Below are 26,341 nucleotides of genomic sequence, written 5' to 3' on the forward strand. Positions count from 1 at the left end.
TCATTGAAATGCCTTGAAATATTACGTTTGAATAGAGGATTCTTGTTCATAATTTCTCCTGGAGCCTTAGTGAAGCTGCCACTTGTGCTCTGCTTTTCTTTCGCAAGCCCCGCGGTTATTCTTGGGTGAAATGAGCATCTGTTGGGATTTGCCTCCTTTATTATCAAGCGTGAGTGCCTCCAGGTATCCTCTGCTGAGTCACGTCTGCTTGCAAACCCGCGTGGTGTAAATATTATGCTTATGCATCTTAAATGATGAAGAGAGTGTTCTGTCATACCAGGCATTTAACCTCAAGGACCAATGTGTAAGATTAAAAGATTTACATAAAATAGCCATCAGTTACATTTCACTTTGCACCTTACATTGCGTTCACTAAAACCCTTTTATCCACACACCGAGTGAGTGATTGTTCAAAAACTCTTCAGTAGTGACCCCTGTTGACCTTCCCAAAAGTAAAATTTAAACTCATTTTTGTTTGGCTTTCTCTCTCTCTATCTCTCTATCTAATGTCTCTCTCTCTCTTTCTCTAATTCAACTACCCAAACTCAACTACTCCAAACTACATTCACAGCGTCATGCCCAGTTATCCCTGCATGTTGAAGACTTGGATTATTTTTTTTGTCAAGTACAAAATGACTTTGTGTATCGTGTAAAGCACGGGCGCCCATTAGGTAGATCCTGATCTACCGGTAGATCTAAGAAAGGTCCCAAGTAGATCCGAAGAGTGTCGAGAAGAAAAAAAAACAACCATTTGTGTGTTTTTGTACATGTTGGTAATATATTTTTTGTGTTAATGTTCACTGCACCCTAATCATCTTATCAGTCTCATTTTCACTCATTTATTTTTTTTAATAAAAGAAAGCAGGTAAATATTACATTTACGGTGGCGTGTAGTTTCGTCACCGGAAGTTGTTAGCGCTCAGCAGTTTGCAATTGCAGCTTGTGTGTGTGTGTGTGTGCGCGCGTGCGCGTGCGCATGCGCCGGTAAGGGTAGATCCCGGGAGGTTAGTTGATCGAAAAGTAGATCTTCAATCCAAAAAGTTTGGGCACCGCTGGTGTAAAGCCTCTTGTATTTTCATTCTGCTACATTCAACTTTCCTACCTTACTTTCTGCACACATTCAAACTGCAAATGCAAATTTATTTGATCTTTTTTTTGGGGGGGGGGGGTGGTTCCTCTTTATTTAATCTTACTTTTTGGTTCGATATTTTCACAAGTCTACAAACTTGCTGGACTAAAAACCTGGGACCTTGGAGATTGTGTTTCTTGCCATATCATGTTGAAATGGTTGTTGGTGTGTTGGAATTCCTTAAAACTTCAAAAATAACTTGAAAGAAAACAAGCAGAAATTAAAATAGGATATTAAAATTAAAATATTTTAAAGTAATAGCAATTTAAAAAACTAACCACAAATCAATACTGGATGCTTCTGCTGTGCGCACTTTGGCCTCATAGGGGCAGTGTGGTGCCATGCATCATGGAGTTCTCACAGTGCGCTAAAATAAGAGTAGAAGAAGACAGTTGCACTTGAGGGCTATTTATGTCAGTCATTTTTCACCATCTGGGAAGAATATGTTAATGTTTGCCCAAAAGATTTAACCAACCTTCCCAAAATAAATTAATAAATGCAGCCACACCCATCCTTGGTATTTGGCCAAGATCAGAGATCAAATCCTTCATTCAAGGACATGATCCATTTTGGGAGTGAAGCTCAATAAATGTTTCCCTGATGGCTTTCACAAGCAAATGGCATTGAGGAATCTACTGACCACATAAATGACTCCACAAACGGAGTTATGTAAGAATGACCATTAATTTCTGTCCAATAATTCAGATGAACAAAATAGCACGGAGTAATTCCTCAAAATGTTTTGTTCCATTACAAGTAAAATGTGAGGAGTATCGTTTTTACATGAATGAATGAAAAGCTGTGTATATGCAGAAGTGGATCAGCATATCCGGTTCTGTCAAGACACCCTTCCCCTGTGGATCTTTTGTTTCATCCAAGTTGACCTTGATGAGCAGCCGAAATAAAAGAAGAGCACAAGAGAAATTAAAGTGGGAGCAAACCAAGGAGGAAAATTATAGAGATGATGTTCTGACAAAAATGCATTTTCCCCCAAAAAAAGGCTTGAAGCTGTTTTTGCCACTTCAAGATGAAGTTTACTGTCAAAGTAAACAACCCCCCCCAAAAAAAGAATTACACTTGTATTTCAAACAATCACATAGCTTTGCTTTCGATGAGACAGTTTAGCGTAATGCCCCCTCTCCCCGCAAAAAACAGTGCAAAACACCATAGATGGGCTCATGAATTGCATCACTGTGTTAAAGTATATTCGTTTAAGCATGCCTTACCAATCTTTTTGAAGCTGAGAACTTATTTGGTACTGATAAATGCGAATTGAATTCAATTCAATACACACTTCTGAAATTTGATCTAATTATTTTGAATGATATAAGATTAATTTGAGTAAAATTAATATGTGAAGACACTGAACACAGTGATAAATGGCAACTCTATTAATTTCAGTATGGAAGGATGATTTGAAATTGGAAAGTATTACACGAAAAATGTGAACCCGTACCAGACAAGAGACAGAACGGGCACTTTGAGAGAAATAGCATTTAACAAAATGTGCATGTAAGGGAACAGTTTGAATATAACCAGGCTCGTGGCTGCATAGAAGTGCTGAACTATTTGTCTTAAGTGCAGTTGCATGCAGTATACAAACATGAACAGGCATTCATCTTCTGCTTTGACACAAGTGACGTCCCCCAGACATATCGTGTTTTGGAATGCAAAGAGAGAGGGACAAGGAGGCAGGCGCAAGGCAACTTTTTTGTCTTCGCAATCGAGCAGAGGTCATTTGATGTTATAATAAATGGAATAGAATACATACATATAAGTCCAAAGAACATTTGAGTTCAGAGTCTTATCAAGTAACACATTAAACTCGTATCTCAAAGCGCCAATGTATTTATCCTGTCGTTAGAACAATTCGAATTGAGAAACTCATGATGATGTCGTAAAGTGTACCCAATTGAGTGTCACACCAAGTGTGGGTGAAAAGCTTGAATTCATCACCTCAATAAGCCGTGTCTCCATAGGGCATCAATGTGCAAATATACAGGAAGTTATTCAATGCTGCTGATCCTCTTCACAAAGCATGTCCAGAATATTTGCAGCTCCAAGAGAAATACGAGCTGTCACATGGGATGTGTCGCCTGAAGGCGTCTCATCATCTTTCACCAGACATATGCTCACACGTTCCCAGTGCCACGTTGCTCCAAAGGGGCACTTGGATGCAACAGAAATGTCATGTCATCACCCATTTACCAAGAAGCGAGACAATACGAAACACCCCCTTCCCAGTTCTCACACACTCAGTGCTTTTGTATGCACCCACTCCACTTTTTTTTCCATCGGCACTTTAACAGTAATCTGCTTCAGTGAACTGGCCATATAGTGCATGACTTGATGTGACTTGAAAGCTAAAGGACAGCTATTAAAGCCCTGTAATAACGCTAGCGCGTGTGTGTGTGCGTGTGTGCGTTTGTGTGTGCGTGCGTGCGCGTGGAAGAGCGTGGAGGGATACGAGCGTGTGCTTGGGTCAGAAGTATGGCGTAATTCCACAACATCATACTCAGTAGCCAATCCCCAAATGCCGAGCGAGCGAGCGACAGGGAGAGAGGGAATGCGTTTTTCAGGCACCACCTGAACCACCACTCCTCTCGTTTCTCCTCCTCTCTATCTGTTAGTAACGCAAAGACAGCGGACTTTTCTTACCGGAGAAGTCAAGCTCGACTTTCACATAGGAGGTGTGTGACAGAACGCCGCACTTTCGACAAGTCCCGCATCGTTTGCGCCTCGCCACACATTGTCCACCATGCATCTATCAAGAAGGCAGCTGGTCTGATTGAGCGATTTTTTTTGGTTTGGTATTTCTCTGGAGGAGGATACATACCCACAGTGGCTGCGTAAACCCAACAAGCACTGTGCGTCGGAGATCGCAAAATGCGGGTTGAACGGGGCAGGGTCCGTGCGTGGAGTGCGTGTTTTTTCTTACTTTCCTCAACTCTGAGTAACGGCATAACTGAGGTTGGAGGCTCACACCAAAGCATCCCGCCGTCAGTGTGAGTACATTTTTGTTTGTTTCTGACTGTACCTTTATCACTACACTATACCGTACAGTACGAGGAAGTTGACGATTTGTCTCCATTCAGGTGAATCTCGTTATGACTCTTGAGATCCTCAAATTTGCTGAGTAAGTTTCTAAATTTCCGCCTTTATAATCCTGTATTTCAACCTGCAGAGTGAAACTGTGGGCTTCAGCATTTGGTGGAGAGATGAAGTCAATCTCTGCAAAGTACTCAGGCTCGCAGCTGCTGCAGAAGGTTAGTTGGCTTCATCTGTGCTTAAGTGAATTCACCCCGCATCTTGATTTTAGGAACTAAGTTTGGTTTGTTAACTCATTTGTAGCTACACGAGTTTGCTAAATGACATGCATGCGCCCCTCTGTATAATCAGTACAGTTCTTCAAGTTGCAGTGCACTGTTGCAGTCATTTAAGTGAAGGTAATATGGGATTACTACTTCAAGAAAATAATTTCAAATCATATTCTAAAAAAGAGATTAGGATTGGAAATTAATATGCTTTGCTTGGGCACTTATCCAGATGCATTCACTCAGCGAATAACTTTCTAAATAAGGACATCTGACTATCATAGATTTTAAAAATGCAAGCAGTAACGTGCTATGATTATAGAAGAATTATTAAGCAGTCATTTTAAGGCTACTTAACCCATTTTCTGCTTTGTGAAAATAATACTCCATTAAACCGCACAGTAAATGTGTGAATGGATTGATTAAGTCGCAAAAATGATCTGTTTTCAATGCATATTTAATGTATGTGTTGCTGCAGGATGTGTTATATTTTGGAGCACATTGTTCCGGGGGTTAGTACTTCTGCATGTGCTTCCACTGATGCAGTGAGATTAAAGTTATTTATACCCTCAGAAAATAAGTTGTGCTTTGACGTGTAGGTTTTGGGTTTCCTTAAAGATTCCTTTATGTACCCGTGACATCTGACTTTCTTGGCCAGCTGACTTTTTGCGCTTGCTCTTCTCCTGTTACTGACACAAGAACACATTTCATCATTTGCACTCTGCAACTTTTAGAGCAGACATGAATTCTAGAACAAAACCATAACCATACCATAACTCATACCATGAGTGGAAAACATAAGCTGATATCATCATCGGTCTTCCACTGCATTGTGGCATTACAACGTGGTGAAATCAGAATCAGAATCAGAATCAGAATCATCTTTATTGGCCAAGTATGTAGAACACACAAGGAATTTGTCTCCGGTATAACACGCTGCACTAGTATCATCGTAAACAACAAAATCATTGAACCGTTTTAGAGTAACCAGTAGTTTTGTAGTATGTATGTAGTAGTATGTAGTAAATGCAAAATCTACACAAAGAGGGTCAATGGATGACTGTTGAGAGAAGAATAGAAGCTGTTGAAAACACACAGGTGGGTAAAGTATCGGTGGAGGTCGTTAGTTCAGATCCACTGTGGCGCATTGCTGTGGTTCATGTGTGTGAACACGACCACACACTGCATATTCACATGCACAATCATGCATATATATACACAGTATGCCTGAGGCGTGGATTTCATCATCCGCTGATAAGCCTGAGTCAGGCTGTTATCTTTTTGACAGGATAAAAACTCTTCCCCCTTCTCATCCTTTGCCGCCTCCAAAGAGGAGATAACCCTCCTCGTGGAGTGACAACCTCCTTATAAAATGCAAATGAGGGCCACAGGGTTAACGGAGCACAGAAGAGACTGGAGACCTTGTGGCTGGAAAACTGTATCTTATAACACCAACTTGGGATGTTTCACCTTCTTGCATAGGCATAAGCATTGAGTGATGTTCACCTTTCCCACTGAATGCTGAGCCTTGTCTGATGTGCGCATTGTGTTTCATGCACACTGGCTTTGACACCACACAAAGTGCGTAAAGATGAAGAGCAACAACAGAGGACTTGTTTGCATGTGGACAAAATAGTTGGTACTTTTCTGTTCAACAAAGAAACAGTGACCAGAATCACTTGAACGTGATGAGGCAACATTTATATGGGCAAGCCTCGTAGCTTCTGAGAGAAGGTCCTTTTGACAGATGAGACGAAACTGGAGATTTTTTTGGGCAAGCGCATCTGGTTTATGATTATGGACAAAAAATGGAAAAGAGTACTTTATAAGGAAAAAAAAACGTTTTTTGTTCAATTTTTGTGCCTTTTGTTTTTTTTTTGCTTACGTCGTACATACCACCAATCTGGCAACCCCGGCAGCCACAGACAAAGGCTGCGTATTACCAAATATGAAAGCATTCAGATTCAAGGATTGGTGTTCTGATGAAACCAAGAAAAAGGCAGTAGCAACATGGAAGGTTTGAAACTCCAAGATAAGAGACACCTTAGACATGTACTTTTGTCTGTCAGATGCAGGTAAGCTAGCTTCGTGACCCCTGAAGCTAAGCTAGCTAAGTTAGCTCGACAGTTCAACTCATCAATAGCTGGTTAAATATTAACTTGATGTCGGTTCTGCATTTAAATGAGAACCCACTAATGCAATAGAGTGGACACACCAAGGAGACTGTCATCTTGAAACTGTCCCATAAAATAAAGTAACCGTTAAGTAACCCCTTGAGTACTTTCTTGGTTGTGTGTTTGTCCGTCATATTTGACGGGGCGCAGCCCCTGTAAAATAACGTCTGTCAGCTTCAATAAACATCATAAAGTGACTACCTATTAAGTGCACAAAGTTATTGCCTCTCATTCACCCATTTACACACGCTATCAGATTTGGGAAGACATTTTATTATCGCTCATGTATTGTCACTGAGCAACAATTTATGACTTGACTCATAAGTTTCTGAATCGAAGTAATGAGTTGACTCGTCTTGCTAGAAATTTGGTGGTGACTCGACTTGACTTGCTTAATTTTACAGTAACTTGGGACTTGCTTGGGTAATGAAGGTTATGACTTGAGACGTGCATGGCACTTGCACATACCATCACTCTCCTAAAATAATCATTAAAAAAGCAATTTTTTTCATTTTTTGTTTAAAGCATCTCATGATACTGGCCTCCTAGGCTAAAATTAGCTACCGTATTTTCACGACTATAAGGCACCATTAAAAGTCTTAAATTTTCTCCAAAATGGACAGGACGCCTTATGGTGCGGAGCGTCCTTTATATGCGCTGAGTTCCAAAATCTGACTGACAGCCGACACGCTGTTTATATAGAGAAAAGGCGGAAGTGACTGTGGCCAGGCATGCGGGAGAAAAGTCGGCCAATCAGGGAAGGGTGGGCGTGTATATATACATATATGGAAAGGGAGAGAGAGAGGGAGAGAGAGAGGACAGGCAAGCTAGCCCGCCAATGGTGAAGGGTGGGCGTGTAAGTGGACGCCTCAAGCCAGTACCAACACTTGTATAGAGTGTGGCAATGTGCATTGTTGCAAAACAACTCCGGTTTTGGTTTCTAAGAACCCCTGAAAATAAATTCGACAAAAAGACACGCCTTCGAAGCTCAGTTCAAACTTAAAGCCACCGGTTATGCTTTTGGCATGCGTGCCCATCTCACAGCAGCGGTGAAAAAACAAGTCAAGCAAATGAACTCTGAGCTTGCCGTTATTCCCGGAGGCTTGACTAAAGAACTCCAATCGCTGGACATTGGCAATGGATGATCAGTGGCAAACACAACTTTACAAAGAGTGAGAGGCAGCGCTTGGCGAGTTACGCCACAATACGCAACAACGAGAGGGAACGCGGCGTTTTTGATGGATTACGGTACTTGCACAATTGTTCAATTCTTTCTACACACACGCGCGCTGCCACCATGTTTCGCTCTGTTCTTTACTTTCAAATGTGGGAAAGCTTCACACGAGAGAAATGTTGACTTTGCTGTTGCTGCTCCTTCTTTCCGCTCGGCAATGCGTAGCAACTCACACTAGCATGTGATGCATTCAATGACAACTGAGATGTGCAGTCCTCTGCTTCTGATACAGAGGATGAGGACTTTGATGGATTTCTGGGTGATGATTGATCGAAAAACGTGAGAACATTGTACGATGGCTAAATAAAATACACCCGAACTCAGTTCTGCTTTCGTTGCCTTTTTAAAAACGTGTTTTTATCTTATCTGTATGTCTTGGCATGCTACCGTATGCTTCAAGCTAACGTGTTAGAGTGCGCGCATGCATGCCATATGTTTAAGCTGGCGTATGTTTTACCACTGTAAAACTGCGGCTATTCGTACGATGCGTCCTGTGTATGTGTAAAATACAGAAATGTCACGCATTAATGAGACTGCGGCCATTAGTACGATGCGTCGAATAGTCGTGAAAATACGGTACATCGTTATTTGAACAAACCATTCAATTCTACCCCTGAAATAAAATTATTAAATAATATAATAAAATACGTAATTAGTTCAAATTTTCGTCTTTTCACTTTCACACCCAGTCTTGGCATATTCATTCATTCATTCATTCATCTTCCGAGCCGCTTGATCCTCACCAGGGTCGCGGGGGGTGCTAGAGCCTATCCCACCTGTCTTCGGGTAGTAGGCGGGGGACACCCCGAATCAGTTTCCAGCCAATCACAGGGCACACAGAAACGAACAACCATCCACGCCCACACTCACACCTAGGGACAATTTTGAGTGTTCAATCAGCCTGCCACGCATGTTCTTGGAATGTGGGAGGAAACCGGAGCACCCGGAGAAAACCCACACAGGCCCGGGGAGAACATGCAAACTCCACACAGGGAGGCCGGAGCTGGAATCGAATCCGGTACCTCTGCACTGTGAAGCCGACGTGCTAACCACTGGACTTACCGGGCCGTCTGTCTTGGCATATGATTTCGGTAATTGTCTTCGAACATGTGTTATGAAACACATCTCTGAATCAATTTTATGAGAACTTTCACATTTTAAATTTACTGAAGAATAAGAATTATTAAATCTTGATTTCGACAAGTTAGTTCAACTGACATTTCCAAACTGAGAAATAAAACTAATTTAGTTAACTCAACTCAGCTCAACTCAACTGTATTTATAGAGCACTTTAAAACAACCATCGCAGTATTCAAAGTGCTGTACATGGAGCAAATATATACACAACAATAAAACCACAAATTCCTTTTCACATTAAACAAAAGTAAAATTTTCCAGTGGAAACCAGGTGTGATTTGTGGGAAATTCATAAAGTTCCTGTAGTCTCATTGCTTAGTCCGTGTCATATATTTTGATGGTTTAAAAGACCATTGAATCCTGAAACCACCCTCACCTCTTTTACCCTCTGTCCTTAATTGTCTTCCCTCTCCAGTTACTGAATCTGTCTCACAGCTCTCAATTCAAGGTTATACCAACAAGGGAATGTGTGTTCCTGTGCAAGAAAACAATGATCAACTTTTTTTGTACACTACATACAGTGTGTCAGTCAAACTGCGCCTTTCAAACTTCTGAAACATTAAACATCACCCATCGATTGTCAGAATGAGCTCTGTGTATTTTACGCTCCTCACTGCAATTCTGCTGAATTCTTTAATTTCATGTATCATTGAACAAAGTTGTCTCTTGTCTCGACTGTATGCCTGTGTGTGTGCGTGTGATTTTGCCTGTTCTGGTTTTCAGCCTAATGACATTACAACTTCCAATTGCCTCACAATAGTGGAGCATTTTTCCACTGTGCAATCATTTCAAGCCCCCAAGTGATGAAACGTACATTTCAAATTACCACACAAGAAAGCCAAAGCCCTTTAATGGGCCGAGGGATTGAAATGTGGACAAAAGTATTGGTACACAAACACCATTGCACTGACTGTAGTTTGTCCTAGAAGGCCCCTCATTACTTATCAATTTGTTGTTTTGTACACAACTGCCCTTTTGACATTGACATTGTTTAATTGTATACTTTGAGTCAATCAAATAAGGACACTGAACAAAATAGTGTGTTGAATTTACTCAATCTCATATTGTCAAGTGGTTGAACATAATGAAATCGTCCCGTTCAAGATACATTATTAAAATGACTGGATAGTATGCTTGAAACATGTATCTCGATCCAGATGATTTGATTTTGTGCATCCACCTGACAAAATAAAATTGAGTAAATTCAACAAGCCACTGTTTTCAGTGTCTCTGTCTTATTTTCAATAAGTGTATTTTGTGCACCTACTTACTGGAAAAAAAATGTGACCACACAACATACTTTAAAAAAAGAGATCCAGATGAAAAAAAAAACAATTTTTTTTCACTGTTCCTGTAGTATGTTTTTATATGTTACCCAGGACATTACAGTAGATGAAAATGCTCCATAATCATTTTGACAGTTGGTGGATAGATGGTAATAAATATAATACACCTCGTAGTTCAATATGGCTAAATGCATGCAATTTAACAACATTTTATATATATACAGTATATGTATCTACAGACCTGTCGTTGGGCAGAATCCTTGCACCTTCAAAATCATCACTTTTCAGAGAATCTAAAGGGAAGCCCTGAACATTCACTTTTTGAACACAGCAGCAATGTTGGTTATCTATTCCTTCTCAATGTCCTCAACGATTGTCCCTGTTGATTTTAATGGTTTTAATACGTTTGTGCCTTATTGTGTGAGGGTTATTAGCACATTGACATGAAGCATGCTCGACCCGTGAACATCACAGTGCATTTCTGACACAATCGGGAGCCTTAGCGAGTAAAAGGCAAGGGGACGATAAGAAGGTGTAATGATGTGTGACAGCTTGGCAGGAATCCATTTGCCTGAAGAAGAGAACGTGCGTATGTTTTGCCATGTATGTTTGTTCTCTGATGCCATCCTTCCCTTCAGCTTCATGTTGTGATCCAATGACATGTCTGCTGACCCAACGGCCAAAGACAGGCGCTTCCTCCAGAAGCTGAGTTGTACAGTGACATGAGAAAGTAACAGCTTTAAGGGCCAATGTATATGTGTCATGCGCAAACTAAGAATTCATCTAAGATTGAACGAATGTCTCTTGTAATGCAGTATTAAAATTCAAGGTAGGCATAATGTTGCCACACAGTCAGGAAAATCAGTGAAAAAACAAAAAAGGAACTCACATGCACTTTACATGTTACAGTGTATGCATACACTTTATACAAACATGCATACAATGCAGGGAAATTAGGGGGATATGTATATATTTTTGAAGTGGACGTTATATTGCACATGATCAGATTCATTTATAATTGGCACCACTATTTGGGGCACAGCAATGGAATCTTTTTGCGTGTCATATTTTAGATTTTACACTGAGCCATCATGAATAGCACTTGGAGTTAATTAACTACATTGAGCATTACCTTCTCGTTTCATTGTTAAAAGCTATGTTTAAGACTCTCTTTTCTGCTCTGATCATGACTCCTTGAGTCATGATCAGAGCAGAAAAACTAGTTCGACTAGTGAAGTCAAAATGTCGAACTAGTGGATATTTGGGGCATCACTGGTGAGCAAGTAACATTTTTGGACTCACTAGTTGGATATCAAGGCTTTAACGGTCTTAAACTAGTGCACTAGTGAAAGTTTTATCCTCCACTAGTTAACTAGTGGATATTTCAGCTCCCACTAGTTAACTAGTGCAGGAAATCATAGGCCACATGTTAGAACAATCCATGTTTCACTAGTTAACATGTTAACACTTTTTTACATCTTACTAGTAAACTAGTAAGACTTTGAACCTCACTAGTTTGGTCTAGTGGGCCACTAGGGCATAAAAAAGCGGACTAGCTGGGAAGTTCCCTCTGCTTGTGTGCTTCCAGGTGTCACTAGTTAGAATTTTGTCAGCACTAGTTGGACAAAAGTGGCACTAGTTGCCAAAAATGAGTGACTAGTGAGGATTTCTGTGCAACTAGTTCGACAAAGTGTGTCACTAGTGTGGCTGAGTGTCGAACATGTGCTGGAAGAGATCGAACCAGTGTAACACACTCATGTCTGATATCAGGGATTTGGAATAAATGCTCAAATGGCTTGCCATACGTCTATCGCAGAGGGCGTTCCAACTGTGCGCATAGATGGAGTTTTCTTTTGGTAATTTCGTACATGCGCGCTGTTAGACGTAGGCGTTTGACTCGATTTGGGAATGAACACAACAGATTTGCTTCCCGGCCATTGAACGCGGCTCCTCTCATTCCCTTTTAATTCAGCACAAGAGAGCTACGCGGTCTACAGTGCAGATGCATAAAACAAACTCCAAGAAGATCTCCACTTGCGGATGATTTACTGTATGTTGACCACTGTTATATCTGCAGGTGGATACAACCTTCCACATCTCATTGTGGACGTTTGCTGTCTACGAAAATAGAGTTGCTCATCTCTCTTTGGGAGCTGTTGCTGAGCGCTTTAGCTGCAACATGAAGTACACTGTCCCAATAAATCATGAGCGGTGTTAAAAGTTCTGCCGAAGCTATGAAGATAATGCTCGTTTTGCTCCATGAACTATGAAAATGCATACACCAAATTTCCACCTACACCATATTCCTTTGAAGAACCAACACTTCAGATGTTCATGTGTGAAAAGTGCTGAGTAATTGGTCCAAGTTGTTGTGAAAACAGCCTGATATTAACCCTCCTGTTGTCCTTGGGTCAAAATGACCCATCGCTGTGTTAAAAACGCAAAAAACCCCCTCAAAATGATATTTTTTCAACTTGAAATTTTATGACTTTTCCTAGATTGGCCCCAACTGCAGAACATTTTAAATGTTGTTTTAATTCACATTACCATGGAAGCTGTACAAAAAAAAGTACAAAGGTGGTCTTTGGGTCAAAATGACCCACGAGGCAAATAGGGTTGAAATCAAGGTCACAAAGTTATTTACACACCATAGAATGTTTCAATGTTTTAGTTGTGTCTCAGATCAATTAGTAGAACACGTGAACAAGACAGTACCAGACATAAATAAGACAAGATAGGTGGCGTTCTCGTAGATGCCAGAACTCTTTTTTTTTGTTTTCAAGGGGTTATAAAGGTGCTACAGATGACAGGACTCCGAATTCTCTCTGTGCTGACGCCATGAGTGGGTGTTATGACATTGAAGAGGCTCTAGAGCTGATTTTTTTCTGCTGTCCAGCAAGACAACTGATTCAGAAGAGGAAGTAGAGGATGTATCAGAAGAAGATGGGGAGAAATATAACCCAGAGTATGACGAATCATCTTCAGAACAAGAAGAAATCCCTGAAGCTGAAAGAGAGACTTTCCTTTCAAAAAATGGCAAAATAACATGGTCCTCAGCAGCATACAACCAACAAGGTAGGCATGCAGAACAAAACGTACAGGAGCTCCTGAGAAACTTGATGATCCACCTTCCACAGCCACTTCCGCAGCGAGGGCAAGTAAAAATGAAAAAATGCCAGTTCTGCCCTCAAAAGAAGGACTGTAAAACACATACTGTGTGCTATAGGTTAAAGAAATATATCTGCAAAGGCTGTGCATACTGCGCTACATGAGCTAATTAGTTGAATCGGTTATCTTATTTTTCATATTTTTGTCTTGTATTATATTGTCCTAAATAGTTTACTGCAGGAAAAAAAGAAAGAAACTTTAGTCATTGGAATGAATACAAATGCATCCAAAACTCATTTTCGCACATTTTTTCCCTTTTCTTAACCTATAGAAATCCAAGTGATGAGGGAGAACTATATCACACATAATGTGGTGAAGGATAAGTTGTTTCTTCAAGTAATATGACATTTGGTGTTTAAAATTCAATTTAGCTGCTTATTTGGGGGGTTTAGTGAAGATGGGTCATTTTGACCCGGAGGACACAGGGCGTGTACAGGAAATGAGGACAACAGGAGGGTTAAATGTATGAAAGACCTCTCATGTTGTCTCATGTTTTATGCAGTGCATTTTTACGCCTCCATGGTTATGAAAGTATTTTGTTTTTATACCTTTTGCTTTTTGCCTTCTTTCAAGTGAGATGTTTTAGTGTGGGATGTGCGATGAAGCCAATCTGCTGCCAATGATGGGTTCCACTGTTGCTCGGTGTCAGTACATGGGAGACAGCCGCAGATGAGATTTAGTTCTGGGGAAATTGACTAGCTGTCAGCTTCCGTTCAGCGTGACTGATGACGACGTGAGGGAAGGGTGTGTGTCAGGGGTCTGTACTGATGACTGCCCGTTTTTCCCTAAAACACATGCAACTCTCCCCTTGCTTCTCTTCTCCACGACCACTTGTTCTCATCTGCTGAAAATGATCTGGCAAAAAAATACAGGGTGCTTATTTGTGTGTGTTTGTGTGTAAATGTAAAGGCAAAGAACAAAGAGCAATGTCATGTACAGACTTAATTACAAAGTCGGCAGGAAGGAGCGAAGCCTGTGCCAGCCTGGCGCTTTCATATTCGAGCAAGCCAGCTTTGCAACGCAGCCACCTACTCATAATCAAATTAGCAGTGATGAAAGTCCTCCAGATATTCCCGGAATTACGGATTTTCACATTTTAATGAACATTTCACCGGAAAATCGATGAAAAATTGCCTAAAATTAATCCGGATATTAGTTGACAACAGTGAATGAACACGCGTTTGAGTTCATTTTTTTTTTTGCTTTCACGAGCGTAGCCATGTTGCATTCTCATGGCCTCACCAAATCTCAGAGATTTCGAAATTTCGGTGAGAACGGAAGCCACAAAGGGTGCACGTGTGCACGCGAAAGGCAGATTAATCATTGGATATGGAGTATTTGAATAGCATTTTATGTAAACTAATTCATGCGTGATCGGCCAGTTCCGGTCGCAGCGCAATGTTCAAACAGGTAGACAGGCAAGCTGACATATGTGCAATAGCCGCAAGTATTAGGGAACACGTTCAAGTGGTCATGGCTTGAGGAAAAGGACTTGAACGGATATTTTTGTCCGACGACATTAGAAAGCATAGATAAAAATCCTCGTCTCACCCATCTAGTGGTGTCCGTCCCCCATTCAGCTCTCGTCTTCTACCAGAGGCCGGGAAGCTTGAGGGTTCTGCGCAGTATCCTTGCTGTTCCCACCACTGCACATTTCTGGACTGAGATGTCCGATGTTGTTCCCGGGATCTGTTGCAACCATTCCTCCAGTTTGGGGGTCACTGCCCCGAGTGCTCCGACCACCACAGGCACGACTGCCACCTTTACCTTCCAGGCTCTCTCCAGCTCCTCTGAGCCCTTGGTATTTCTCGAGTTTCTCATGTTCCTTCTTTCTGATGTTTCCATCACTTGGGACGGCTACATCCACTACAACGGCTCTCCTCTGCCCTTTATCTTTGATCACGATATCTGGTTGGTTCACCATTACCATCTTGTCAGTCTGGATCTGGAAGTCCCACAGGATCTTCGCTCTGTCATTCTTCACCACCGTCGGAGATGTTTCCCATTTTGACCTTGGGGTTTCCAGTCCATACTCCGCACAGATGTTTCGGTAGACTATGCCAGCCACCTGGTTATGGCGTTCCATGTAGGCTTTCCCTGCCAGCATCTTACACCCTGCAGTTATGTGTTGGATCGTCTCAGGTGCCTCTTTGCACAACCTACACCTTTGTCACCGTTGTAATCGGTTTCTAGGTTGCCCAGCTTTCATTCTCGCCATGATCTTTGCTTTCAGGTCAGTTGCTGCCTCGCTCATTTCATTCATTGGGGCTGGCCTCCCAATCTCATCATCTGCATTCATTGGGGCTTGCCTCCCAATCTCTGGTATGACCTTCGCCTCTGATCTGGCAACCTGGGGCCCTTCACCATGGAACCTGTGTTGTACCTCATCAACAGCCATTTGTGGTTGTTGGAACACTGAGCTACTAGTTGTTTCATGGTCAGCTGTGACTGTGGGTTTCGAAGTAACCATTTAGCCCACATTCTCTGCATGTAACCCCTCTGACTAGGGTTGCTTGAGTCGTAGCATTCCAACAGAGCCATGTTATCGCCTCTCGCCCATCTCCGCTTTGTTCCAGTAGCCCATTTTTCATCAAGGTGCTCTGGTTCCCCAGCACCTGACGCAGACCTTGTTTGGCCGGGCGACGTCTGAGCCGGCATGTCATTCGTTTTATTGTCTCTCATCATTGTATGAGGTAGGCATTAGTGTGAAGGATCTTGCCCAAGGACCCGCACTGGATGGTGTTATGTGCTCATTTTTGCCCCAAGCGGGATTCGAACCACCGTCTCCCGTACGCCAAAACCGATGCCTTACAAACCTACAAACTGAGCTATCCAGCTGCATATATATATATATATATATATATATATATATATATACATATACAGTAAATATGTATATATATAATTTTTTTTTTTTTGCTGACCACCTGAGGCCACACCTGAGTTGCCGATACCCGATGGTCAAGTATATTCATCTCTTCTGTGCTCGTAACACCAGGTGGCATGTATTTGTATTTTCAGGAAAGTCCACTTTCATCTCTGAATAAGCGCTTTGTGTGTGAGAAAAGCCATCGCAAAATTAAACACCACCACCTCTGGTGCAGAGAGCTCAAGTGGAGGGGAACAAGGCCTTTGGCCACCCGATTCAAGCATTGAGATCACATGCGCTGACGCTGTATTTGTGGGCTTAGAAAAATCAAATCTCTTTTGATGCCTTGTTGTGCCGTGGGCCTCTTTGATTTATTGCCAGCCTCTCTAACAAAGCTGATGTGAGGTATTTGATTTAGTGGCGCTATTTATTTATTTCTCTCGCTTCTCATCCACATTTTAACATCCATCCATCCATCCATCCATCATCTACCGCTTATCCGGGGCCGGGTCGCGGGGCCAACAGCGTTAGCAGGGAAGCCCAGACTTCCCTCTCCCTAGCTACTTCTTCCAGCTCTCCCCGGGGGATCCCGAGACGTTCCCAGCTGGATGACATAGTCTCTCCAGCGTGTCCTGGGTCTTCCTCGGGGTCTCCTCCCGGTGGGACATGCCCGGAACACCTCACCAGGGAGGCGCTCAGGAGGCATCCGAATCAGATGCCCAAGCCACCTCATCTGGCTCCTCTCGATGTGGAGGAGAAGCGGCTCAACTCTGAGCCCCTCCCGGATGAGCGAGCTTCTCACCTTATCTCTAAGGGAGAGCCCGGACACCCTGCGGAGAAAACTCATTTCGGCCGCTTGTATCCGGGATCTCGTTCTTTCGGTCACGACCCATAGCTCGTGACCATAGATGAGGGTTGGGACGTAGATCGACCGGTAAATTGAGAGCTTCGCCCTTTGGCTCAGCTCCTTCTTCACCACGACAGACCGATACAACGTCCGCATCACAGCAGACGCTGCACCGATCCGCCTGTCAATCTCCCGCTCCCTCCTGCCCCCACTCGTGAACAAGACCCCAAGATACTTGAACTCCTCCACTTGGGGCAAGATCTCCTCCCCGACCCGGAGGGGGCACTCCACCCTTTTCCGACTGAGGGCCATGGTTTCAGATTTGGAGGTGCTGATTTTCATCCCAACGGCTTCACACTCGGCTGCGAAACGCTCTAGTGAGAGTTGGAGAGCCCCGTTTGAAGGAGCCAACAGCACCATATCATCTGCAAAAAGCAGGGATGCAATACTGAGGCCCCCAAAATGGACCCCCTCAACGCTTCGGCTGCGCCTAGAAATTCTGTCCATAAAAGTTATGAACAGAATCAGCGACAAAGGGCAGCCTTGGCGATTCCGACTTACTGCCGGCAATGCGAACCAAACTCTGACATCGGTGGTATAGTGACCGAACAGCCCGTATCAGTGGGTTCGGTACCCCATACCCACGAAGCACCCCCCACAGAACTCCCCGAGGGACACGGTCGTTTGACTTCTCCAAGTCCACAAAACACATGTAGACTGGTTGGGCGAATTCCCACATACCCTCAAGGACCCTGCTAAGGGTGTAGAGCTGGTCCACTGTTCCACGGCCGGGACGAAAACCACACTGCTCCTCCTCAATCTGAGGCTCGACTTCCCGACGGACCCTCCTCTCCAGCACCCCTGAATAGACCTTACCAGGGAGGCTGAGGAGTGTGATCCCTCTGTAGTTAGAACACACCGTCTGGTCCCCCTTTTTAAAAAGAGGGACTACCACCCCGGTCTGCCAATCCTGAGGCACTCTCCCTGTTGACCACGTGATGTTGCAGAGGCGTGTCAACCAGGACAGCCCCACAACATCCAGAGCCCTGAGGAACTCCGGGCGGATCTCATCCACCCCTGGGGCCTTGCCACCGAGGAGCTTATTAACCACATCGGTGACTTCAACCACAGAGATAGGAGAGCCCACCTCAGAGTCCCCAGGCTCTGCTTCCTCCAAGGAAGGCGTGTTGGTGGAGTTGAGGAGGTCTTCGAAGTACTCTGCCCACCGGTTCACAACATCGCGAGTCGAAGTCAGCAGCGCCCCATCCCCACTGTACACAGTGTTAGTGGTGCACTGCTTCCCCCTCCTGAGACGTCGGAAGGTGGACCAGAATTTCCTCGAAGCCGTCCGGAAGTCGGCTTCCATGGCCTCACCGAACTCTTCCCACGCTCGAGTTTTTGCCTCTGCGACCACTAAATATGCGTTCCGCTTGGCCAGTCGATACCCGTCAGCTGCCTCTGGGGTCCCACAGGCCATAAAGGCTCGATAGGACTCCTTCTTCAGCTTGACGGCATCCCTTACTGCTGGTGTCCACCAGCGAGTACGGGGGTTGCCGCCACTCGGTCCACTCGGGCTCAATGTCCCCCGCCTCCCCCATAACATGGGAAAAGCTCTGTCGGAGATGGGAGTTGAAACTCCTTCTGACAGGGGATTCCGACAGACGCTCCCAACAAACCCTCACGATACGTTTGGGTCTGCCAGGACGGACCGGCATCTTCCCCCACCATCGGAGTCTACTCACCACCAGGTGGTGATCAGTTGACAGCTCCGCCCCTCTCTTCACCCGAGTGTCCAGAACATGCGGCCGCAAATCCGATGATACAACTACAAAGTCGATCATCGAACTGCGGCCTAGGGTGTCCTGGTGCCAAGTGCACATATGGACACCCTTATGTTTGAACAAGGTGTTCGTTATGGACAATCCGTGACGAGCACAGAAGTCCAATAACAAAACACCACTCGGGTTCTGATCGGGGGGGCCGTTCCTCCCAATCACGCCCCTCCAGGTCTCACTGTCATTGCCCATGTGAGCATTGAAGTCCCCCAGCAGAACAAGGGAGTCCCCAGCAGGAGTACTCTCCAGCACACCCTCCAAGGACTCCAAAAAGGGTGGGTATGCTGAGCTGCTGTTTGGTGCATATGCACAAACAACAGTCAGGACCCGTCTACCCACCCGAAGGCGGAGGGAGGCAACCCTCTCGTCTACTGGTGTGAACCCCAATGTTCAGGCACTGAGCCGTGGGGCAATGAGTATGCCCACACCTGCTCTGCGCCTTTCACCGTGAGCAACTCCAGAGTGGAAGAGAGTCCAACCCCTCTCGAGAGAACTGGTACCAGAACCCAGGCTGTGTGTGGAGGCAAGTCCGACTATATCCAGTCGGAAATTCTCTGCCTCACACACCAGCTCGGGCTCCTTCCCTGCCAGAGAGGTGACATTCCATGTCCCAAGAGCTAGCTTCTGCAGCCGAGGATCGGACCGCCAGGGTCCCCGCCTTTGGCTGCCGCCCAGCTCACATTGCACCCGACCCTTTTGGCTCCCTCTCATGGGTGGGTGAGCCCATGGGAACCACATTTTAACAGTTTAAGAAAACATGCATTCAAGAATGCCGCCTGCTGCTACGCGCACAGAAGAGATGAATATACTTGGCCATCGGGTATCTGCAACTCAGGTATGGCCTCAGGTGGTCAGCAAATAAAGTGCTTGTCACCATGCAGCAGCGCAGGCCATCAGGTACATTCATTCAGTCACCCGCACGCACATGCACACACACAAGCACCTTTGATCTATCAGATTGCGTTCCCGTGATCATGACTCATAGCTCCCTCTCACTGCTAGTAAACAGTGGCCAGCTTTGGAAAAGGGAGCGACTACAAGTACCAAATATGTGCAGCTTTGTGTGAAGGACTGTCAGTGACTTGCTGCATCCTCGATCCATCATACTCAAGTTTTTAGGGCGTTTCATGCAGCGACGCATTCTTGTAAACATATTCAGGAACTGGGCTGAGAAATGTCTGCTTTGCCAACTGGAAGCAAGGAGTAGTCAGAAACAATATTGCAACAACCAAACCAACATGGTCAGTTGAGCCTGTTGAGAGTGACAATGAATAATTGTTTTTTTACATTTTGAAGTCTGCGATGTAGAGGGAAACTTAAGTGGCTGAGCTCTCTCACCTGGCACTTTGGGTGAAAGTCGCAGGGCTCTATTTTCGTGACCAGCGTTAAGGTGGCGCCGTGTTTGACCTTGCTTTGCGCGACGAGACCCGACGTTGGTCATTTTGCAGACGAGGGAGGGATATGCCGCTGTGGGAGTGGTCACAGGCGACTTCAATCATGGCCAAGCAAAGCCATCCTTTCACTTCCTATAAATGCGGTGTGCTAGTCTCACACTAGAGAGGAGGCACATTTGCACTATGAAGTCAGCAGTATTTACATGTGCTCTGAGCAGGCTCGGGTTTAAACCGACTTTCTGCTACCAAGTTGTTACTGCGCTAGGCCCATCTCTCAGGACACACTTTTGTTGCGTCAGAATGTCCAGTTTGGCAGAGACCCGTCTGCCAAATTGGCAAAGATGCGCTGCGTGCTTTGCTCGAACATGAAAGCAAGCAAGTTGCGCTAAGGCGCAGGTGCGCTGTCTACAAAAATAGAGCCCCTAAAGTCTTCCATTAATTAAAGGAATTCAAAACGAAAGCGGAATACAGAGAGAATGTGAAACTTTTGCTCTGGATTGCCACCATGATTCAGCATTGGCCAATTATTTAACTACCTTTCAAAATCCCTCCTCTTTCCCCACACTCACTATGCTTTAATAATGAATAGTGTACAGCTATGGCACTAAAGAATGCATGGAAGGGGATCTTGGGACAAGACTGCACAGGTGCACAGGCCTCAGTGTACCGTAGTTGTGCTGGCCCAGCACAATATCTTGCTCCGGCGTCACTCTCACGGAGGGGGGTCACAATATGCGCGCCAAGTCAACCGTTACATCGTCAACCACGTCAACACAAATGCTCTTATTTTGACTCTACTTCATAGAGCACTGCACTGCGCCTCTTTGGTAAATCACTCTTCATCGGAGAGGGAGCTTCTAGATGAGTGGAGCGACTGCCCTTCCTGCTGACGACCTTCACCTACACTCGCTTGTGCCTCATGTCAATCACACATTTTTGACTTATGGTGCAGACAGCGGCAGTGGGAGTGCAGGTCATCATGCGCAGTGCGTGCTGTGTCTCGCAACACAACAATTATTTATTGATTAGAGGCCTAATGTGGAGAGCTGCAATTACATTGCATATAAAAGGTGGACACATTTCTGGTCAAATGCCATTTTTTTGCGGTGTAAAAAAACCCCGGATAATCCATCAATCCATTTTTGATCCGCTTATTCTCACCAAGGCCGTGGGCATGCCATACCCTAACCCGGCTGTCTTATGGCAGTAGGCGGGGAATACCCTGAACCGGTCACCAGCCAATCGCACTTATGATCTGTAGATACCAAAAACATGACTTTTTATGATAGAAAGATGAAGCGTTTGACTTCTGATTGCTCCATTTGAGAGAAGAGGGAAGCAAACAAACAAGTATAAAAACATAATTTTTCTTCTCGTAACATTGGTGATGATATTATGAGGTACACTCCAGAGACTAGTTTTGTTCTTCGTCTTAACCTCCTTGCACAGCACCTCCTCAGCACTAATAACATCATTATTTTCCAACAAGAATACCGGCAAAGTGTTTTGTTATTTGCTCAGTTTTTTAAATTTATTTTTTAATGCAGTCTTCCAGTTAGCTTATTACATTTATTGTAGGAAAATAGATGCTGATAATAACACGTACATTCAAGAGGCATGAATGAAACAAGAGAAAATGTTTTCGAACAATTCTACATTCTCTGTAACGGATAAGACTCTTCATTATTTAGATATATAGCAGGTGGAGTCTGCATGCAAAATATTCAAAGTGTTTGACATTTAATTCTCAGGTTGTTTGCGCTACGTTCACGCTTTTCTCTGGTGAGCCTCGATGTTGTTGCAATTGATAAATTGATCAATTATGACAGTAACTTCTTTTTCATAATGCATTCTCGTATATGCAGTAATACCCCCCAATCCTCTTCACCTCCTCAAATTGCCTCTCAAAAGTATAGTATAGTGTATGTAAAATCATGTATAATATGCTCCCCATAATTGCTTAGTATCCATGTTCAAAAATGGTAACAACTGGATAATAACTTGATAGATTTGGAATTCTTATGTTGAGAAAAATGTTTTTTTAATACAGTGCACTCCGCTTAATAGAACACCGGTTAATAGAGTAATCCGCTTAATAGAGCAAAAGGCTCTGGAACAGATTTGCCTAATGCAATTTCCTATAAAGATACTCCGCTTAGTAGAACAGATCTCCGCTTAATAGAACAGGCCGTAAGCAATGAACATTGTAAACTAGTGGTTTTCGAAGTGTAGCTATCGCGATACTGTACCACTATCGCGAGAAAACGTGGTAGTTCTAGCCGTATACAGTAACGGGTAGCACGCGTCACTCCACACATAGACACACGCACGTCACAATGGCTTCAACTTCATTCAAGAGACGAGGGCTATCACCTGCGGATAAGAAGGACATACTCAGACGATACGATGCATTGCCGGATTCTCAGAAGGTACGCCCGCGGTTTCCAGGACTTCCCTCTTATCCAGCGCATTGAGCGGGAAGTCAACCGAAAAATTACGGACTCCTGTTTCCAGACAAAAGTAACGAAATTTTTCTCGTGATTTGAGATGTTTGACTGAAGTTGATTAAAGTTGTTGTTTGATTAAAGATATGGACGTCCACAGTCGAAATATCTCTTCTAACTCGTCAGTAGGGGGTTTTCTGCGTGCATAACTTGGTCGTCGACGTGTCTGAAGGTGTACCTAATAAAGTGTCTCCGGTTAATAGAAACCCCGCTTAGTAGAACAGAAGCGCTTCGGCCCAATGGTGTTCTATTAAGCGGAGTGCACTGTTTATACATTTGTAAAATTACACATTACCTATCACTACAATGAAAGTACAACTTTTTCACAATGTCTATACTGTACTATGTGAGTTTTTTTCACTTCCCTTCTCCCCAGATATTCCATGCTTCCTTGATTTTCTTGGAAACCTTTCAGAAAAAAAATGTGAATATCACACGAGATATATATGGTAGGTTGTGAGCACCCTTTGGTCGGTTTCTTATTTGAAAAGAGAACCCTTTTTCCCCCCTCACATACATAAAATTGCCAAAGCCATCAAGCGTACATGTCTAAATGAGGGGCCATTATGATCGTGTTGCATGTGAGAACAGCACGGCAGCCATTAGGAGAGCGCGAGAATTTGGCTCCGACTCTTACAACCAATGGTGCATACCTAACAGACGCCGTGCACACTGGGAAACGTTCTGAGCCGCTTTGAGCAGCAATGCTACAAGGGCTTCCACGGCAGCCTGCGCGCATGGTGCATGCTCATGTTGGTGTACAGCTGTTATTCTACGCTTCCACTCAATTAGCCTCAGGCAGCATTTAAATCTGCAGAAACACACACACACACACACACACACACACACACACACAGGGGGTCTGGGTGACTTTGCAGCCTAATGGATGTTAGTGAATATTTTTGAAATGATAAGAGAGAGCAATATGGGTTTGATCCAGTGAAAGAGTCAATGAATATACATTGTGGGCTCTTTGAATGTGTGACAGGAAAGCAGCATAAAATCTGATGACTCATTATTATTATTATTAAATAGCAGATTTAATATTGAAACTGGCGTGTGCTGTAAAAATACCATAACACCGTTATCCTGCGGTCATGAACTGTCATCCAAAATGCCATAGCAAACTGTTAAAATAAATAGCAGGCGTAAAAGTACAACATACCACCCACTAATCCTAAGGTAATGCTGTATAATATACAGTAACTTATATAATAGATATTTCAGAATACAGGACTGAACTGTTAGAATGGATTACAATATAGGTGCTTTCTAAAATAACAGGAAATTACCAGCGTCTCTCCTTTTACAGTTAATTTCTTGTGTACTGATAAATTTGCAAATGGTGGAACAATGATGCAAGAAAAAAAGATGCTGCTGAATCATTCATTCATTCATTCTCCGATCTGCTTTATCCTCTCGAGGGTCGTGGGGGGTGCTGGAACCTCTCCCAGCCGTCTTCGAACAGTAGGCGGGGGACACCCTGAACCGGTTGCCAGCCAATTGCAGGGGACACACAGACGAACAACCATCCGTGCTCACACTCACGCCTAGGGAAAATTTGGAGTGTTCAATCAGCCTGCCATGCATGGCTTTGTTTTTTTGGAATGTGGGAGAAAACCGCAGTACCTGGAGAAAACCCACACATGCACAGGGAGAACATGCAAATTCCACACAGGGAGGCTGCTGATCATTAGACTTTTATCTGTGTGTTGAGCATTTCTAATATGTGTGCAAGCTACATGTGCTCCCCATGTGAGGGATTTCGACAATCCTCCATCTCTGTGCCAACAGATACGAACTCAGACCAACCTGCTTTTGAGCCAGCCAGGACAAGCGTGAAATTAATTGTTCCACTTCGTCTCCGATTGGTGCTCCTCTTTTGAGAGAACAATTTGTCGCCTGCCGCATGAGGGAGGCCATGAAAGGAGGAGAGCACTGCGATGATTTGCTTTTTTGGAAAGTTCCTGTTTTCCGGAAGTGGTTTCCTCACCTGAGTTTGGGGTCTGTGTTCCTGCCACCCACTTTTGTAGGAACGCAAAATCAGTTCATATTTCGTGCATGTCAGACACACATGGAAAAATGACAGCAAAGCAAATTAACCTGAAGCAGGTGATGCCTTTGGGTCTCAATTATCACCCCATGTTCCCCCATCCTTTCAGCTTTTTTTCATTCATTTCTTCACTCTTTCCTCTGAAGTGATGACATTCTAATTAGAAATATAGCTTGGGGGGGGGGGTGTACAAAACAATGACACTGCAAGATGTTTGTTCCTCTAGGAAAGTGTGTATTAATCCCCAATACGCCTATTTGTATTCCAGGTGCAAACCTATGAGGGAGGGAAGGGGGGGGGGGACTATCAAAATAATTCCATGAGGTAATTTATATTTCACAGATATTTTAGTGTCAATAGTAGAAGGATTTTTTTTCCGTGCACGCACATGCACACTTCACTGTTATGTTTGGTTTTGATCACCAGATTCTTCCACTCGTCGCTCGATGGTGAGCCCAAGAAGAGTTAAAGAAACCAGACTGCTGGGTTAAGCACAGACTAAACAAAAAAACCCCGCGGGAATTAGAATAAAATACCTCGACGAACAATGAAATTTCCATTAAGAAGTTCATCCATACGAAATGTGATGGTCAAGTGGCACGACTTGCCTCGGCTCACATTTTCGATGCCGATGTGTAAGGGAGTCTAACAGTTGGAAGACTGTGTGGAAATGGGATTGCGTGAAGTGATGCATTAAATGAGGTGGGATTTGGGAGTTCGGGGTGCAGTCGTCATGAGAAATGAAGTTTTTGCCACACCATTAATCACTTTATCATCAAATCCTAAGAGGCTAATGCACATTGTAACAGGTGCATATGATGTAACTCTCTTGCCTATTCGTTAACACGCCACACTGATGGGCACAAATGAGCGGGAGCAGCTCTTGACTTCCAAAGGCTGTCGTTTGGTATTGTAAAATGGAGCCTGTGAGCTCCACGTATTCAAATTTTGGATCTCTGTTCCAGGATCTCAACACCTTTTCCAATGGTAATATTCTGCGTGTGTGTAACCAGAAGCTGGTAATATCAAAATAGGAAAACAATACACTACAACTTTCTCCAGATGACAATATAAACTTCATGTTGTGATTGTTGTGACCCAAATTAGCAATATAGTCACAATATTGTTTATATTTGCTGATATATATATATATATATATATATATATATATATATATATATATAAATAAAAACAAACAAACAAAAATAAATACTGCTTGATTTCAGTCTGATTTCAGTCCTATCAGTTTTCCGTAAACTGGAGCCATGCCATGCCAAACGTGTGTTATGAGAATGACAAAAAAAAACATTTTTATCTGTTGAGTTTGAAAATGAGTCAGAATCTCATTTTGTGCCACACGCCACAGCAGGACATCTTGCCTGACTGGTGAACATGAA

General features: G+C 43.6%; 1 protein-coding gene across 3 annotated transcripts in view; it reads left to right on the plus strand.

Moving 5' to 3' along the window:
• Positions 1–3,620: 3,620 nt before the first annotated feature.
• LOC127595582 (voltage-dependent calcium channel subunit alpha-2/delta-3-like) overlaps positions 3,621–26,341 on the plus strand; it is a 104,561-nt gene continuing 81,840 nt past the window's right edge. The window contains exons 1-2 of one of the 3 annotated variants that reach the window (XM_052057195.1): positions 3,621–4,134; positions 4,314–4,395. In XM_052057195.1, coding sequence (XP_051913155.1) covers positions 4,016–4,134; positions 4,314–4,395 — 201 coding nt within the window. In that variant the 5' untranslated portion in view covers positions 3,621–4,015. The remainder of the gene's footprint in view (positions 4,135–4,313; positions 4,396–26,341) is intronic. The other 2 variants (XM_052057194.1, XR_007961289.1) reach the window with 2 other exon arrangements.

Source organism: Hippocampus zosterae, chromosome 2, assembly GCF_025434085.1.
Source record: "Hippocampus zosterae strain Florida chromosome 2, ASM2543408v3, whole genome shotgun sequence".
Lineage (NCBI taxonomy): Eukaryota > Metazoa > Chordata > Actinopteri > Syngnathiformes > Syngnathidae > Hippocampus > Hippocampus zosterae.